This window comes from Phycodurus eques, chromosome 3 (assembly GCF_024500275.1).
Source record: "Phycodurus eques isolate BA_2022a chromosome 3, UOR_Pequ_1.1, whole genome shotgun sequence".
Taxonomy (NCBI): Eukaryota; Metazoa; Chordata; class Actinopteri; order Syngnathiformes; family Syngnathidae; genus Phycodurus; species Phycodurus eques.
Genome location: NC_084527.1, coordinates 12,080,409 through 12,096,101, shown reverse-complemented (window position 1 = coordinate 12,096,101; position 15,693 = coordinate 12,080,409). Strand labels below are relative to the sequence as shown.

The 15,693-nt window shown below is 39.8% G+C and overlaps 1 protein-coding gene across 2 annotated transcripts; it reads right to left on the bottom strand.

The window, feature by feature from the left end:
- Window positions 1–3,292: 3,292 nt before the first annotated feature.
- On the bottom strand, window positions 3,293–13,873 carry paip1 (poly(A) binding protein interacting protein 1). Of its 2 annotated transcripts, XM_061672086.1 has the most exons (11): window positions 13,474–13,873; window positions 10,427–10,578; window positions 10,138–10,338; window positions 7,827–7,939; window positions 7,633–7,744; window positions 6,110–6,235; window positions 5,904–6,010; window positions 5,690–5,804; window positions 5,561–5,615; window positions 5,295–5,379; window positions 3,293–3,948 (listed from the first exon to the last, which is right to left on the bottom strand). In XM_061672086.1, exons 1-11 carry the CDS (start codon window positions 13,682–13,684, stop codon window positions 3,861–3,863), a joined length of 1,365 nt encoding a protein of 454 aa, XP_061528070.1. In that variant the 5' UTR covers window positions 13,685–13,873; the 3' UTR covers window positions 3,293–3,860. The 2 variants fall into 2 exon arrangements, with proteins under 2 accessions (XP_061528070.1, XP_061528069.1); XM_061672085.1 differs by having other exon boundaries at window positions 5,561–5,804.
- Window positions 13,874–15,693: the final 1,820 nt, after the last annotated feature.

The following is a 15,693-nucleotide window of genomic DNA, read 5'->3' as shown; positions in this document are numbered from 1 at the left end:
GTTGACGAAAACCCTAAATTCCTTGCAATTCTACATTGAGGAACATTGTCCTTGAACTGTTCAACTATTTTCTCAAGCACTTGTTCACCAAGAGGTGAACCTCGCCCCATCTTTGCTTGTAAATGACTGAGCAATTCAGGGAAGCTCCTTTTATCCCCAATCACGGCACCCACCTGTTTCCAATGAGCCTGTTCACCTGTGGGATGTTCCAAACAGCTGTTTGATGAGCATTCCTCAACTTTCTCAGGCTTTTTTGGAACGTGTTGCAGCCATAAAATTCTAAGTTAATGATTATTTGCTAAAAACAATAAAGTTTATCAGTTTGAACATTAAATATCTTGTTTTTGTAGTGTGTTCAATGAAATATAGGTTGAACATGAATTGCAAATCATTGTATTCTGTTTTTATTTATGTTTAACACAATGTCCCAACTTCATTGGAATTGGGGTTGTATTTTTGTATTCTACTCTCTTCTAAGAGCACACTGACTGGGAATTCTGCTACAGCAAAGTCAGCTATGTGAATCACTACACTACCAGTGCCCATTACCTAGAACCCAAATAGCTGTAGCAGCACACAAGTCACACATGTCCATTCTTTTGGTCCCTTTTTTCCCTCTTGTTTCAGTTTTCTTCTTCCCAATCTTCATGGATGACAAAATGCTTGAGTCAGCAGCTTGTCCGTGAACTGCCATCCAAGTTCTTTTCCCCCCCGACAGAGGGAGTGACGTCAACCAAGTTTGGAAGCTTCATCCAGATGATGCTCCAAACCCACAACCAGTAGCCATACAATGGCATTGTTACCCTATATAATGAAGTCTGGATCTGTTTCAACTTCCTCAGGAAGAGGAGTGTTTGTTCGCGCTTCCATAGTTTCCTATGTACGTAGGGGGGTTTCTTAGCAGATACAGCATTGTATAAATGTACAATATTTCTGTCATTATGATCACTGTTAAAGGAATATATCTTAGGTTGTTGACTCACGTTGAGCGATACAAATTTGTTATGTGGGCCCCACATAATGCAACAATGTAGGCAAGCCATTAAAAATCCCCTCTGAGTCGCCAGTCTGGCTTTTTATCAGCAGACTTTGTCTCTATGTTGGTTGTAGGATTGGTACATCGACAATCATACACTTTTGTCACTGTACCCTCATAAACTTTAAATTGACCATTCAAATCTTGATGCTGTCTCCATTCAACAGAAAGCTTTTTTATTTTGTATTTTTGTAAAGTTTATTTAGACTTTTTGTTCAAAGTCTATGTTCAATTCTGGTCGTTGCCATACAGTATATTGACTGTATTTTTGCTCACTCTGCTTTTGGATTAGCTGTGAAAGGAATTAAATTGGTTGCTTTGGACATTCAGCCATTCATTTAAGAGTTTTACAGCCACAATTTACAAAACACACACACACACTGTAGGAGTTCTGGGTGAATGGATTGCAACACTGCACTAATCCCTCTTTTGCACTTATTTGCTGACCCATGTGACTGTTCTATCTTATTGTGCACCCACAAAAGAGCAGGCTCAGACGGCCTTATGACTCAGAGACTGCACATTATGGCTGATATGTGGAGGACATTATGCATATAATATTATTTTACATGCACAGGAAGTGCCATTAGGGACATAATTTAAGATTACCTCTCTCTCTCTCTCTCTCACGCACACACACATTTCAGTATATTAGACAGATAGGTGAGAAGATTTCAGTAGTGTTTGTGACTGTGTTTCAGTTGTCTACGAGCAAAACCTTTTCAGTTTGTTTGAGAACATTTCATAAGTGTTTGTACTGCTCATAAACACTATTGAAACTCAACTAGAGAAATGTTTTCGTTCATATACACAACTGAAATGCATATTTCAGTATATCAGACAAACTAATTTCAGTAGTGTGTGACGTTTCAGTATTTTGTATGAGCATCAGTAGTGTGTCATGTTTCAGTAGATGTATTTGTGCACACACAAAAAACATCAGTAGTGTGTGTGAGAGGGAATCCTGAATTGTCTAGAACAGCCCCTCATAGATGGAACGTAAATGTTGCAGATCGTACATAATTCCCAACAGTCTGGTGGCTGATAATGGGCAAGCCGACATGCAAACATATTACTTTTAAGTGTTTTTTTTTTTATGCACCAATGTGCAGAACCTTAGGTTTTATCTCACCTCGAGTAAATTTAGAGCCGATGTTCCATTCAATTGCCAACAGAGGGCGCACTCGAACCACTTCCAAAGTTAGACTGGCTGCAGTTATGCTTGCGTTTTCTCCAACTGAAAGGGAGAACATCTGTACAATGTTTATATCAGAATCATCTTTATTTGCAAAGTCTGTCCAAAAACACAAGGAATTTGTCTCCGGTAGTTGGAGCCGTCAACAGTCAATTGACAGAGAACACTTTTGAGACATAAAGACATTGAGAAAAACAGTCACTGAGCAATAAAGGGTTGCTAGTTATCTGGTAATGCCGGTTCAATTTTTTGTTTTGTTTTGTCAATTGTGCAAAAAGATGCAAAGTCCTCTAGCACTTAGAGTACATCGAGACTTCAAGGAGCGTATGCAGTTTAAAGTCACTAGTAGCGCGATAACCTGGGACAATGTTGATTGTGCAAATGTTGCAGATACTCCTCAGTCAGTGTGCAAGTGGGGCAGATGCTACTCTGACATGAGTGGCCATTATTGGTCAACAATAGATATGCAAATAGTGCAGCGTGGCGAGACTACTATGTTAGACAATGCATTCATAGAGTGCAAAGAGAAAATTACAAATTACATAATGCAGTTTCAATATGACGCGCCAAGCACAACACTGCTACAAACTTCCAACTTTAAACCGTATTCACTGCAAAGCAAAAACACACAAATCAGCCTTTTTTTTTTACCGAGATGACTGCTTGGGGCACTAAAGTTAATTTCTAGGGCTATTTGGAGCCCATCGATGGCAAACACAGAACGTTACAACTTGATTTCTGCAGAAGGAAATGGTTCTTATTGTGTTACGGAACATTAATCACATACCACGTGGTGTTGATAAGCGATCGGGGTAGCGAAAGAAAAGTCAACTATCTTGAATGACTGAACAGGAAAGTGATGCAGGCGTTTGCCTCTACAGATAATCATGCAACAGAATGTTATTAGTGGAATTATGGCAGCGTGGAGTCTCAATCCTCCACAGGAAGTGACAGATCCCCCACACACATACAAGTACAGGTTACAAAACAATAATGTAAAAGTACATTTACTGTAATAAATCAATACATGCATACAAACAGAAGAGACAACTAACAAAATGCCACATTATAAAGATTTTATTGCAGGCAAACAATATTATAAATAAAATGCGCACACTATAAAAGACCATCACGGCCTCGAGTCTCAGATGACAACAAACGCTTAATGAAGTGGATTTGAACCACTGATTGAGGCCTACATTCAGGATTTTATATATATCTTACAGATTTCTAATGCTCACCAAGACTTGTGCACTTTGAAAAAAAATTGGGAACACTTGAGAAAAACAAACACCACAGCACTCTATGTCCCTCTTGGTGGTTATTATGGGCTCAAACTATTTTCAAGATGGCTAAAAGACTTTTGGAAAAACGAAACAAACAATGGGAGTGTCCAGGAACAAAGGAACTATTAGTAGCTCAACTTTTTTTTTTTTTTTCTTAAATCATCATATCGATTGTCTGCCTTTTCTAATCTACTCTGACTGGAAACAAAGTGTAAGAAGTGCACCTATAAACAGCTTTGTTAAATTGCTTATTGTTTACAGTCAAATAATATTTGGAGGTTATGCGACAGTAGCGTGTTTTGCTTCACAACTTTATACAAAGTACTCAAGATGGCCTCTGATGTCATTGCTGTCGTTTCCTCTCAGACTCTAAACAGAAATGTTCAAAGGCTTCTTCGATTTCGGGATCCATCTCGTCGTCAAAGTCGTATCTGTGAACACAACAGCACACTTATATTACACATTTTTTCCACAATCACCCAGCTACACGTGGCCTTCCTGTGCATAACGTTAATCAAATATAACAGAGGCATTCATGAGTGATCTTGCACCTCTTTTGCAACCCACTGCTAAACTGAATCAATCGTAGCCCCTCGATTACTCAGATAAAAACTGATTTTGCATTAAATACGGTGACGTGCACCTGTGGTGCAGGTTTTTGCTGTAGTTGTACACTTGGGGTCACCAGCTCACGTTGTACTGTAGTACCTGTGACTTTTGAATGTGGATGGCTTTAAAAGGCCGGACCATTATGCATGTACTTATTACATGTTTGCTTACATACTGTTTGTTCAATAAAGCAACTGAATTGAAAGTGCACCAGCAGTGGTGCCCATTCTTGAACACTAGCAGGGGCATTGCAATATCTTCTAACTAGTAATGGTAGGCTGTATTAAATTAAAATTAGGTTAAACTACATGTAGGCCTCTCTCTTCCCCTTCCTCTCCTACTTGGAGAGGGGGCTAGGTGGTGATGATCTGAGGTGGACCACTTCCCTGGAAGCGTTGCTGTGGAGGATTCTGTATTGACAGACTGGGCCAGGTCCTAAGAAGGACTACACATTGCACTTTTTCTACCTTGTTAACTGTGACATGGAGAAAACTATGGCCTGCAAGCCACATATATAAAATGGATTCATTAAATGTATTCATGTTTAACAATCTTTACTTTTTTTTTTTTTTAAACTATCTAATTTTGAAAAATGATTGATTTTGTTGTAATAAAACATCTTACTAAAATAAACAATTGTATATTTAAGTTCAACAACCTTTTTTATTCTATTGATAATTTTCCACTTCAAACTATGTGAGTCCCAGGATGCACATGTCTTGAAACAATGAGTCCTAGCCTTGGAACGATGAGTCCCTGCAACTTATCATCGTGGAATAGAGATACAGTAACCCTCTGCTATATCACGGTTCTTGCTTGGCAGTCCTGCGATAACTGTAATAAAAATCTGCAGTTACTCTATTTTTTATACTGTTTGTAAAATATTTTTTGTGTTATCCATTGCTCTTGCTCTCTTTCAATATATTATGTTTTGCCCTGCCATGATAGCAAATTTTTTAGGATATATTTTCCAAACAAATATGATTTTTTTCTGCTATTGATAATGATATTAGAGCGTAATAATTCAAGTACATCCTTTTTAACAACAATTAACTTTTATTTATAAAGAATATTGAACATCTATACCCCAACTGGCTAAGGAAGGAACTGAAGAGATGGTGTTAATACCAAACAATACAAGAAAAACAATTGGGATACAAGTACTTACTCATCATTTTCAGCTTCATTTTCCCCACCAAAATCATGGAAATAGTCTTGCTTTTCCATGAGCTCCTGGTATTTCTCAGCATATTCTGTGAAAAACAATAGTCCCATTTAGAGGAGTATCAGCAGATCTTCTCGACTTCTTGTGCAGAGAAAACAGGGTGAGACGAGCATAAAATATTATTTTTTAACAAGAAACGTCACAAAAATATGTCTAAATCAGGTTACTTCGTCTCGGGCAGCTCCTCCACTGATATGCCCCATTCTTACCTGGGTCTGCTGCTGTAAAAGGAGTGCCGTCCTCTGTGTAGAACGTGGGCTCGTTCTGTCAGAAAAAGCAGGGATAACAGGTTTATGTAACGAATAAAGGAGGCGGAGTACAGTACACAGCACATTCACCATGAAGTAGTTGGGGTCGTTGTCAGGCGTAGCATTGCTAGCCGCTGCCGCGCACACTCTTCCCCAGTCACTAGACCTCAGCTCCACGAGCTTTAGAAGCATTTGTCGGACATCCCTGAAGAGGAATGTATACTTTACCATTCTGGCTCTGCTATGTAGTGCTGCATTGTCTTCCCTGTTGATACAAGACGTTGAGCTGTATACAAGCACACACCTACTGCATGTGGCATCCAGCACAATAGTTTCTATCCTGTGGATCAGCTCTTCCATGAAGGGGTTTCCTCTTTCTTTCCAAGCATCGTCCAAGGCGGAACCTGTCAGCTTCAAAAAGTGAAGAAAAAAAAAAAATCCTCATTATATTTACTAACACAGCAATTGCTAAATAAAATCTTGAAAAATAAGTCAATAAAGCTTGAGAACCTTGAGCAGTTTGACAGCACAGATGATGTTTGCATCCACAGGACTGGAGAGCAGAGTGTTCAACAGGTCTTTCAATGCGAGCAGAAGGATATGAGCTCGATTTAGAGCTCCTTTGCCACTCTTTATCTAAACAACACAGATTGAAATGCCTTTCCACACCTGACACTGCAACGTGTTTTGACTGTTGACTGACTCGCAGGGTGTGTGTGTGTGTATGTATGTATGTATATATATATATATAGAGAGAGAGAGCGAGAGAGAGAGCGAGAGAGAGAGAGAGAGAGAGAGAGAGAGCGAGAGAGAGAGAGAGACACAAACAACCATTCATACTCACATTTACACCTACGGGCAATTTTAAGTCTTCATGGGCCATGCATGTTTGGAATGTGGAAGGAAGCCGGAGTTGCCAGAGAAATCGCCTCAGTCAAGATTCAAACCCAGAACTAGGGATGGGAATTGATGACATTTTTACAATTCCATTTTCGATACTGCCTAACGATTCAATTCTTTATTGATTCTGAAATTCGTAGTTTGGGGAAGAAAAATCCTCCAGGGGACTGTAAATGAATAAAATAAAATAAAACACACGTTAGTTAGTGTTTTATTGTGTGAGAATGCCGGCTGATCCTTGCAATGCGTACACTGCGCAAAACGACGTCATCAATTCAAATAGAATCGATAAGGGAATCACTAGAAAATTCAGCTAACGATAGATTCCAAGGTATCATTAACTTTGAAATGGCTTCCCACAGATTCTCGATACCCATCCCTACCCAAAACCTTTTGACTGTTGAGGCACACTTGCTAATCAATCACATCTCCTTCCATACTGGCCATTAGTTATCCATACATTCATTATCTTGTATCCTGTTCAGAGTCGCAGGGATGCTGCGAGCCTCTCCCATTTGACTGTGGGAGAAAAGTGCAGTGGTCGCCAGTCGCACTCAGGCAACAGAGACGGACAGCCATTCAGATTCACATGCATATTTAAAATCAGTGGGGGCACATAAGTGAGCTCTGTGTACCACAGAACGTACAGTACATTTACTTTTGTTTGCATTTTAACTGGTCAAAAAAGTAAAGCTGTGATTAAAGCATCATGTAGAAATAAGCCATAATTGCCATAGAAGAGAAGCAGTAACATTTCACACACCAGGAGCACGATGAGCTAGTGATTAGCACGTCTGCCTCTGAGTTCACAAGTTTGGGGTTTGAATCGTGCTGTGTGCAGTTTGCATGTTCTCCTCATGAGTGCATGGGTTTTCTCTGGGTACTCTGGCTTCCTCACATCCTCCCACTAAAAACATGCAAGTTAATTGATCGCTCTAAAGTCTCCATAGTGAGTGTGAATGGTTGTTTGTCTGTATGTGCCCTGCAATTAGATGGCGACCAGTCCAGGGCGGACCCCGACTCTCGCCTAAAGTCAGCTGTGATAGGCTTCAGCTCACCCGCGACCCTGAGGACAAGCGCTCCAGAAAATGGATGGACGGCCATTCACACATGCACAAAACAGAAATTCTTACCTCCAGATGTAGGTAGAGTTCTCCAAGAAAGAGCACAAAAGCATGGAACTTCTTCTGTGTGTCAGAGTCCCCTTGCAAGGCGACATCTCTCTGCTCAAATTCTTTGTGACACCTGCAACACGCAATGCTTTTTTTGTTGAGTGTGTGTGGTTGGGTGTAACTACCGGGGACTCTATCATAGAAGGGTATTTTACTTTAGCAGGAGCAGCTGACGAAAGTTACCGCTGGGTGGGCTGAGGTTGAGATGATGGGACAGATAGTTACAAAGGCGTGCGCCTGTGTAAGCGAAGTTGGGAATGGCGGTGGACTGCAATGAAAAGGACATTAAATCACTATAAACGAGGGGTCTCCAACATTTGAGCATCTGTTAGATACTTTTACATAGAGAACGTGCCGGAGACCTATTCATGTTTAGTAACATAAATTAACATTCAATAATGGTAATACAGGATTCATATTGTGTAAAATAACTGAAATATACCAATAATATGTATTTATATATATTTTTTAAAGTATACAGTGGAACCTCAATTTTGCGGACCTGGAAACACCGGACATCGGATTTAACAGACAGAAACAGATTGATAGTGTCTGACTGGAACTTAAACCGCCACATGCAATGGGCTAAGTCCATGAGCTCAAGAATTGGTCACTGCGGTTTACTGGTGCCACTAGGCATCGCGAATCGATTGGAACGGAGAAAACCCACGCAGGCACGGGGAGAACATGCAAACTCCACACAAGCGGGGCCGGGGATTGAACCCCGGTCCTCAGAAATGTGAGGCAGCCGCTCTAACTAGTCGTCCACCATGCCGCCACTAAGGAACCTGAATCGCTCAAATTCAAATGATGCCCAACCCTAGGTGCCACACTGGCGCAATCAACAGACAGAGACCGTTTAACGTATTTCGGTGACGCTGTTGTTTACTTGAGGTGCTCCTTGCGTACACGTCTCTTGAACATGCTATGCTGACTTTGGTACAGTATTGAGTTGGTTTTTGTCAAGCCCTTCACTATGGAAGCCTTAGGCATCCAATCGTAACGGAGGTGAGCAAAATTAGCACACTAACCTTGCGGTTTGTGAAAGAGACCCTAACTCGCCACCGTGGCAAAATAACTTTCTCCCACCAGCATGCCATTATCACCCCTCCCACGCACCAGCGATTACGGCACTTTCATGGCAGTACTAGACCATCACAGCAATGTTTAAAGGTAAGTTTAGGTAAGCTTACATTTATGTACAATAATTTTTCACTGTACTAGGAGTTTTAGGCAACGAAAAAAGTTGTCAAATTAACGAACAAGCGGCTTTGACGGACGACCCCTCCCCCCTATTAGTCCGTTAAATTGAGGTTCCACTGTACACCTGTTAATTGGTCGCTGATTGATGGTGTTAATTTTAGTACTGGAAAGAGAAACCTTGCCGTATGATAACTCAAATATCTACCAAAACGCACAAAAACTAATTTTATTTATCTATTTATTTGTTTGTTTTTTATTTAAAATTGGATACAATTGTATGTGAATTTTAATACAAGAGGGCCTTGACTTACAACTTTAAATCCTTCTGTGACCACGCTTGTAACTCGAATCACTCGTGTCTCAATGGAGCTTGCATTCCAAAAACTTCAGCTTCTTAATAGAACAATCACTTGCACTTTTCATTTTCTTGGGAGCCATACTGAGGGATAATTTACAGCAAGAAAAAAAAAAAAAAAAAACAGCAGAGGAACGACTTGTATCTCAAAAAACGTGTAGGATGGTGTACTCGTACGTTGAGCTGAGGTAGCACTGCAGTTCAAAAATTAAACACTCCTGTATAAAAACTCAAAATAATATTCACCAACAAGCACATGCATACTGCATGTTGACTACTTTCAAAGAAACTGTTGCGTGCTGAAATTGTGTGTAACGAGTGATTCTGATTGGATGGGAATTTAGATTGGTTTTAGCAAGTGACAAATCAAATGTGTGCAATTGTATTTTGTCTCCTTGGTGAGCTACTGGAAATGGCCTGGAGAGCTATAAGCTAGCTCGCGAGCGACGTATTGGAGACACAATCCATAAAGTTAAAGAATGAGGAGCAAAACCACGAATGAACATGTACGGATGGGTACCGAAATTGTTACTTTTTTTTTTTGGTACCGACCAGTACAATTATTGTTTATCTCTGTTCCTTGTAAGTAACTTTGCTCTGCACTTTGTAATACTATTTATACTTATATGTAAAATACTTTACCTTTATTTTTACACCATCCTCTTTTGCTCATTTGTTTTAAATTTAGGATGTTTTTTTTATATTTGTCAAAGTTTATATATTGAAAATTAAATGTTAAAATGAAAAAAATAGGTTTTCTTATTGAACAAATTATTCAATACTACAAAAACACAAAATTATCAAAAATTGGTACCCATCGATTACTGGTATCGATTGCCAGGTACTGGGAATTGCTACAGTACCAGTTTTGAATGTTAAAAGGTACCCATCCCTATGAACATCCTTACCTCTGTGTAGATCAGCTCCACCAGCTCTGCCAACAACACCTCTGTAGTAACATATGAATTTAGCACACTTGTTATGTGTTCGACGTCCGACTCAAACATTCCAGGTGAGGAGCTCAGGTGGCAAAGGAAGTCTCGGACCATATCTGCCAAGGATGGGATGCTGAAAGTGTCGTCGTCGTCGTCCTCATAAAAGGTGGGGACCTTTGATTGGGAAAAAGGTAAGAAAACATGAATAAATCATTTTGATAGTGTTTTAAAAAAGAAAAAAAGGTGTGATTATGCTACTAACGTCATTTTGGTACACAGCAGTCGGGACAAACTCTGGAGCGCTGGCAGAGAGTTTGGACGACTCAACCAAGGAATCCAAATTATTACACCCCCTGGACACAGAAGGACTGTTGGCATTTACACTGTGCTGGCCTACGCTTTGTCTTTTGCTCTCTGAAAGTAGAAGAAAGGAGACTGGTGACACCGACAGCTTAAAACTCTTGTACTTGATCTCATGTTGAGTCAAATCAATCTTATTTATTTTGTATCAATTCACAACAGAAATACTTTTTATAAGGACCAGATCTATAAGCACGGTCCTCACAAATTGAGTAATCAACGGAACCAAAAAAGCGACTTGTGACATTAAATTCCAGCTAATAAACAGACTACATGACTGGAATAATTTTCACATTGTGCTCCATATGACTTAGAAAGGGGCCCTGTCGAAGGCAATCTTAACAATCAAATGCGCTTAACATTTCCAGAGACATAGTGCCCATTTGTACATTGCACAGAAGCTGATTTATCACCAGGTAGGAACTTTTGACCCAAAGTATGTACTTCCAAGCCGGAAATATTTTTCTGTAGTCACACGCATTCCTGGGCTCATCTTATGCTACATTGTTGAGCATTTGAAAATTTTACTTTTTTAAAAACTCATTAAGGATTGCGTTTGCTTAAGTTTTGACAAAAGAAGTCGCCACTTCTTTTCACATTATCTGAAAAATGTTTTGTCAAAGGTGATGCAGGTTGATAAAAAAAAAAAATCCAAAGCTTGTTTGGCATCAGGAGAAATAAAGCAAACCCAAGATAAAAACTTGCTTTGAATAAAGTCTGTCATTTATTTTTTCCATTAGTGGGGGGAAAAAAAATCTATTTACTTTAATGATTAACTTTGGCATGTGTTCTGAGTTAATTAGCTTATTAGGGTGTGTTTTCCAATATTGAACTTTTCTTTTTATAACAATATACCAATTTTCTGAGAAACTGAATTTAGGATTGTCTGTAAACCATGGTCATCAACTTGCAAGAAATACAGGCTTGAAATATTTCACGATGTGTAATGAATCTATATAATATACGAGTTCATTGTGTGTCAGAAATGTTCCAGGACTGGTATCTCAAAAGATATATATTTTTAAATAGACTTTACGCCGATCTGATCGGTTTGATCGGTATCGGCTGATAATTAGCATTTTATGTTGATCGGCTTTCATGTCATAATTCGCCAATCCAATCAACGACATCATCGATCGGCTCCGCAGAAGACATTTACTCCGCGTCGCCGTCGCGTATGAATCCAAAAGCTAGTTTATTTTTAGCCTTCTCACGTGTCTTGTGGCGTAGTACTGTAACTATCTGACTGCCAATAAAGTTTTTTTTAATTTTTTTATAAATCTCGCCAGTGAAAAAACACGGTGTGGGACTATTTTGTGGTGTCTCAGACAAACAACACGCAAGTTATTTGCAGTCTGTGCACAACTGAAGTACGTCGTGGAGAACGTCATCTAAATGCTTCAACACAAATTTGATCGGGCACCTGAAGAATGTACACAAGGAGAAGCATGTTGCGTCAAAGCAACGCAGCTTGGGGGGGGGGGGGGGGGAACAAAAACAAAAATTTAAAAAGAGGAAAACCCAAACGGACGCAAACTCTGGACAACACCCGTCCATTTAGTCGGGACAGTGAGAAAGTTAAGAGTAAGCATGTCATTAACAATATTTGTTAAATTTAACTGCAATAAAGTAATTTAATTACAGTAAGTTAGTACCCATTATTTTCGTCATGTTGTAATGTTGATTTGACCTAAACTTATGTCAGTGGTCAATCCTTCAATGCCGCGAGAGGTCATTGATGTTTTACCTTTTGTCTAAAATGCTAGAGAATAATTTTGAAGATACAGTACACAAGTATATACAATAAATGAACAAGTCATGTAAATAGACACATTGCTTCGTCTTGTGATCGGATCGGTGATCGTCAATCGATCGGATCGGTGATCGTCAAAGATGCCGATCGTGTGAAGCCTAATTTCAAATCCAAACTACAAGTTTTCCCCTTCGAGTCTAGCGCACTTTCCCAGCCTTCACTGCCACACCTTTGCGCACTCCTGGAAGGATTCTTCCGGGATCATCCGCAGCTCCGTCGTTTCAGCCATCTTGAGGTCATCCACGATGATCCCCTTGAGCTTGGGAAAAAGGGAAAACAAATTGCACAAAGCCAGATTGGGTGTGTAGGGAGGTTGCTCGAGCATGATGATGTTCTTCTTGGCTAAGAACTGTTGGATTCTCATGGCATCCCAAGCAGGCCGTTATCCTGCCACAACTCTTGCATCATCAAGCGCACTGAAAGAAGCAAACGCCACAGGATCTCTTTGCAGACGTGCCAGTTGATCGTCTGGCCCACGCTGAAGGGAAGAACTTGTAGTTTGGGTTTGAAATTCATATTTTGTGACACTAGCCCTGGAACCTTTCTGACATACTTTGTATGGGTTTGACTTTCTGAAATGAGTGACAAAAAATATTGAACTTCTCCATTATTATTTTTTTTCAGATGTTGCTCAGTGTATGAAAGAGGTACAATGACAGTTTTGTACACTAGATGGTCCTGTGCCTAGTATGTTGACAGTGATTTTGCAACACTGGTCACCTGACACCAACATAGAATTACCACAGTTAATAACTTTCTATGTAGGTTTTACGTCACGTTTAAATGGGGCTTATGCATTAAATGATTGACAAGCGAGTAGGAATGTTTATTTGAAGCTACGTCATCACCTACGAAAAAAGAGGAAAATGTTAAATTATCTTAATTCCGAGGTTATTCCTCGGCTTGTCCTCACAGGGACACTTCCACATTTGGACGTGGTTTATTTAAGTCGTTTGCTTCTTAACGAAGGGAGTGCGAAGGTGGGACGTGTTTAAATAGAGGTGACGCACTTTGGCCTACTTTAAACTAACAAAACAGGTGCAAGTTAAGGGCATGGAATCGAACGCGAAAGCTAAAGGCTAGCTAGTTAGCTAGCTAGTTAGCTAGCTAGCGTTAGCCAGCTGTCTGCTCCTTACCTCCACTAGCAGCAGCAGCGCCATTTTCAGTGGCCGTGCTAATGTTGGAGTGGCCGGGAGCTGTGTATGTTTGCGGTTGTCTCAAAGGTCCCCTTTGGTTGAAAAATGGTAAGTGACTGTTGCTGTCCCAAACTGCACTCGAGTGTGCGGCGTCCGCTGGAAGATTTCGGCTTCTCCCAGCTCCGGGAGCTCTGTTAAAATTCTCGTTCATGACCCGCTTATTTTGACAGCTTTACCGCTCAGTAGAAAACATCTACAGACAATGAGGAAATACGTTTTCGCTTAACAAATCTTGGTTGTTTTTAAGCTCCAATGCGTCCTACCGTTAGTTCACGTTGGGGTTTAGTCCATTTTTAACTTTTTTTTGGCCCACTTCCTGATAACAACCCCGCTGTTTTAATATTCGAAGGGCGAGTTAATGTCATCTAGTGGTGTGGCGTGGAAGCTCAGGAAGAACGTGGTAAATGGCTACAGTGGACATTAAAAGTATACGCACACATCTGCGCAAATGCCAGGTTTTTGTGACATATTTAAAACAAAAAAAGAGAGAGACCAAGATAAACCATCCACCGTTAATGTGACCTATGCAGTCATATAATATAACCCTCTCAAACACAAAATATATTATGGTTCGATGAAACCCTAGTTGTAATTATTGGCGATAATTCCAAGCACAACACTGCTCATCAACAAAAGAACACTATACCGACAATGAAGCAGTGGCAGCATCATGATTCGGGGCTCCCCCCCAGCTGGAACCGGGGCCTTAGCCAAGGTGGAAGGAGTTATGCAAAGTTCAAAATAGCAGTCAGTGTTAGTACAAAGCCTTCACGCTTCTGATAGAAAGCAAAACAATTTATTTATTTTTTATTTTTTTAAATCAGTTTAGGAGTGCAGATTATCGGTCACATTAATAGTGGAAAAAGAACTACATAATCAAACTGTAAACTCTGGTTGAGTTAAAACACAATGACAGTAAAGCAGAAGTAACCAGATAATTAGATGCCCATGAGTGACACGAAACACAAAAATTCAATAAAACTTCATTCTTGCCAGCAAGCTTATTGCACAGAAAATGGAAAGGAATTGAAACAGTTTTGAACCATTTTTATTATTATTAAAAGTAAAAATCCCCTCATTTCAGGTTCTGAAATGTAAAAACCTTCTGATTTGTTTATTTCTCCATGAATGCAACTCAATTATCTTTGTGTTTTAAGGCAAAAAGATATTCATGGACATCAGCTGACTTAGGAAAAGAAATAAATATTTTTTCCCCCCCATTTTCTGACAGTTTTCAAATGAAACACTAACCCAATCATTCCAAAACTATATAGAGTATTCAGAAAGTGTGTGTGTGTGTGTGTGTGTGTTGGGGTAATCAGTGTTGCCCTTGTGTATGACTCAGGGCTGTCAAACTCAGACATTTTCATCCGCAGACCGCATCATAGTTGTGGTTTCTCTCAGAGGGCCGTTATGACTGTGAAAATCACCGTAAAAGCAAGCACCTCAGAAGTATACACAAATGCCCCAAATATAGGTGTTATTATACACAGCTCTGGAAAAAAATTAAGAGGTCACTACAAATTTATCAGTTTACCCCAACAAATGCCCTGCCAGCAAATGTTCATTGAGATGCAAAAAAACTGAAGTGTGTATGTCATTTTCTGAAAACCTCAGTATGATTATAGATAAGAGCAAAAGAAAAAATGTTTTCCTTGTCATATGTGGGGTCTCTTGAACGTCAAAAATCGCTAGGCTATATTGTGTGAGTAGTAATGATTTTAACATGACATGATGTTAGAATGAACCTGAAAGTGACTAGTGTAATTGACCACTCCTTGCTTTGTTTTTAATAGTGCTATTTTCTATCTATATGGCGGAAATAAGTTTTTATTTTGTTTTATTGCAGCAAATCTAACAATGATAAAGAACAGTTTCCTATCTGACACAATTTTCCAACAATACAGTCTAATGAACATTTTTTACAGCACAGAATATATTCGGAAGCGTCTCTCCCAGCCCGAGCTCATTCGGTAGCGGTTCACTACAAACGTGTTGCACCCGATTTCTCAGTGTAAGTATTCATTAGTTGTTTTCAGCCTCCAGGCATTTTCCACTTGTTTCCCAAAGCTGGATCGCATTATGCCACAGAGAATTCCCGCGCCAGAATGCGAGGACCCACTTTGATAAAAGATTGCCACAGCTATTTTCTCTTATTGC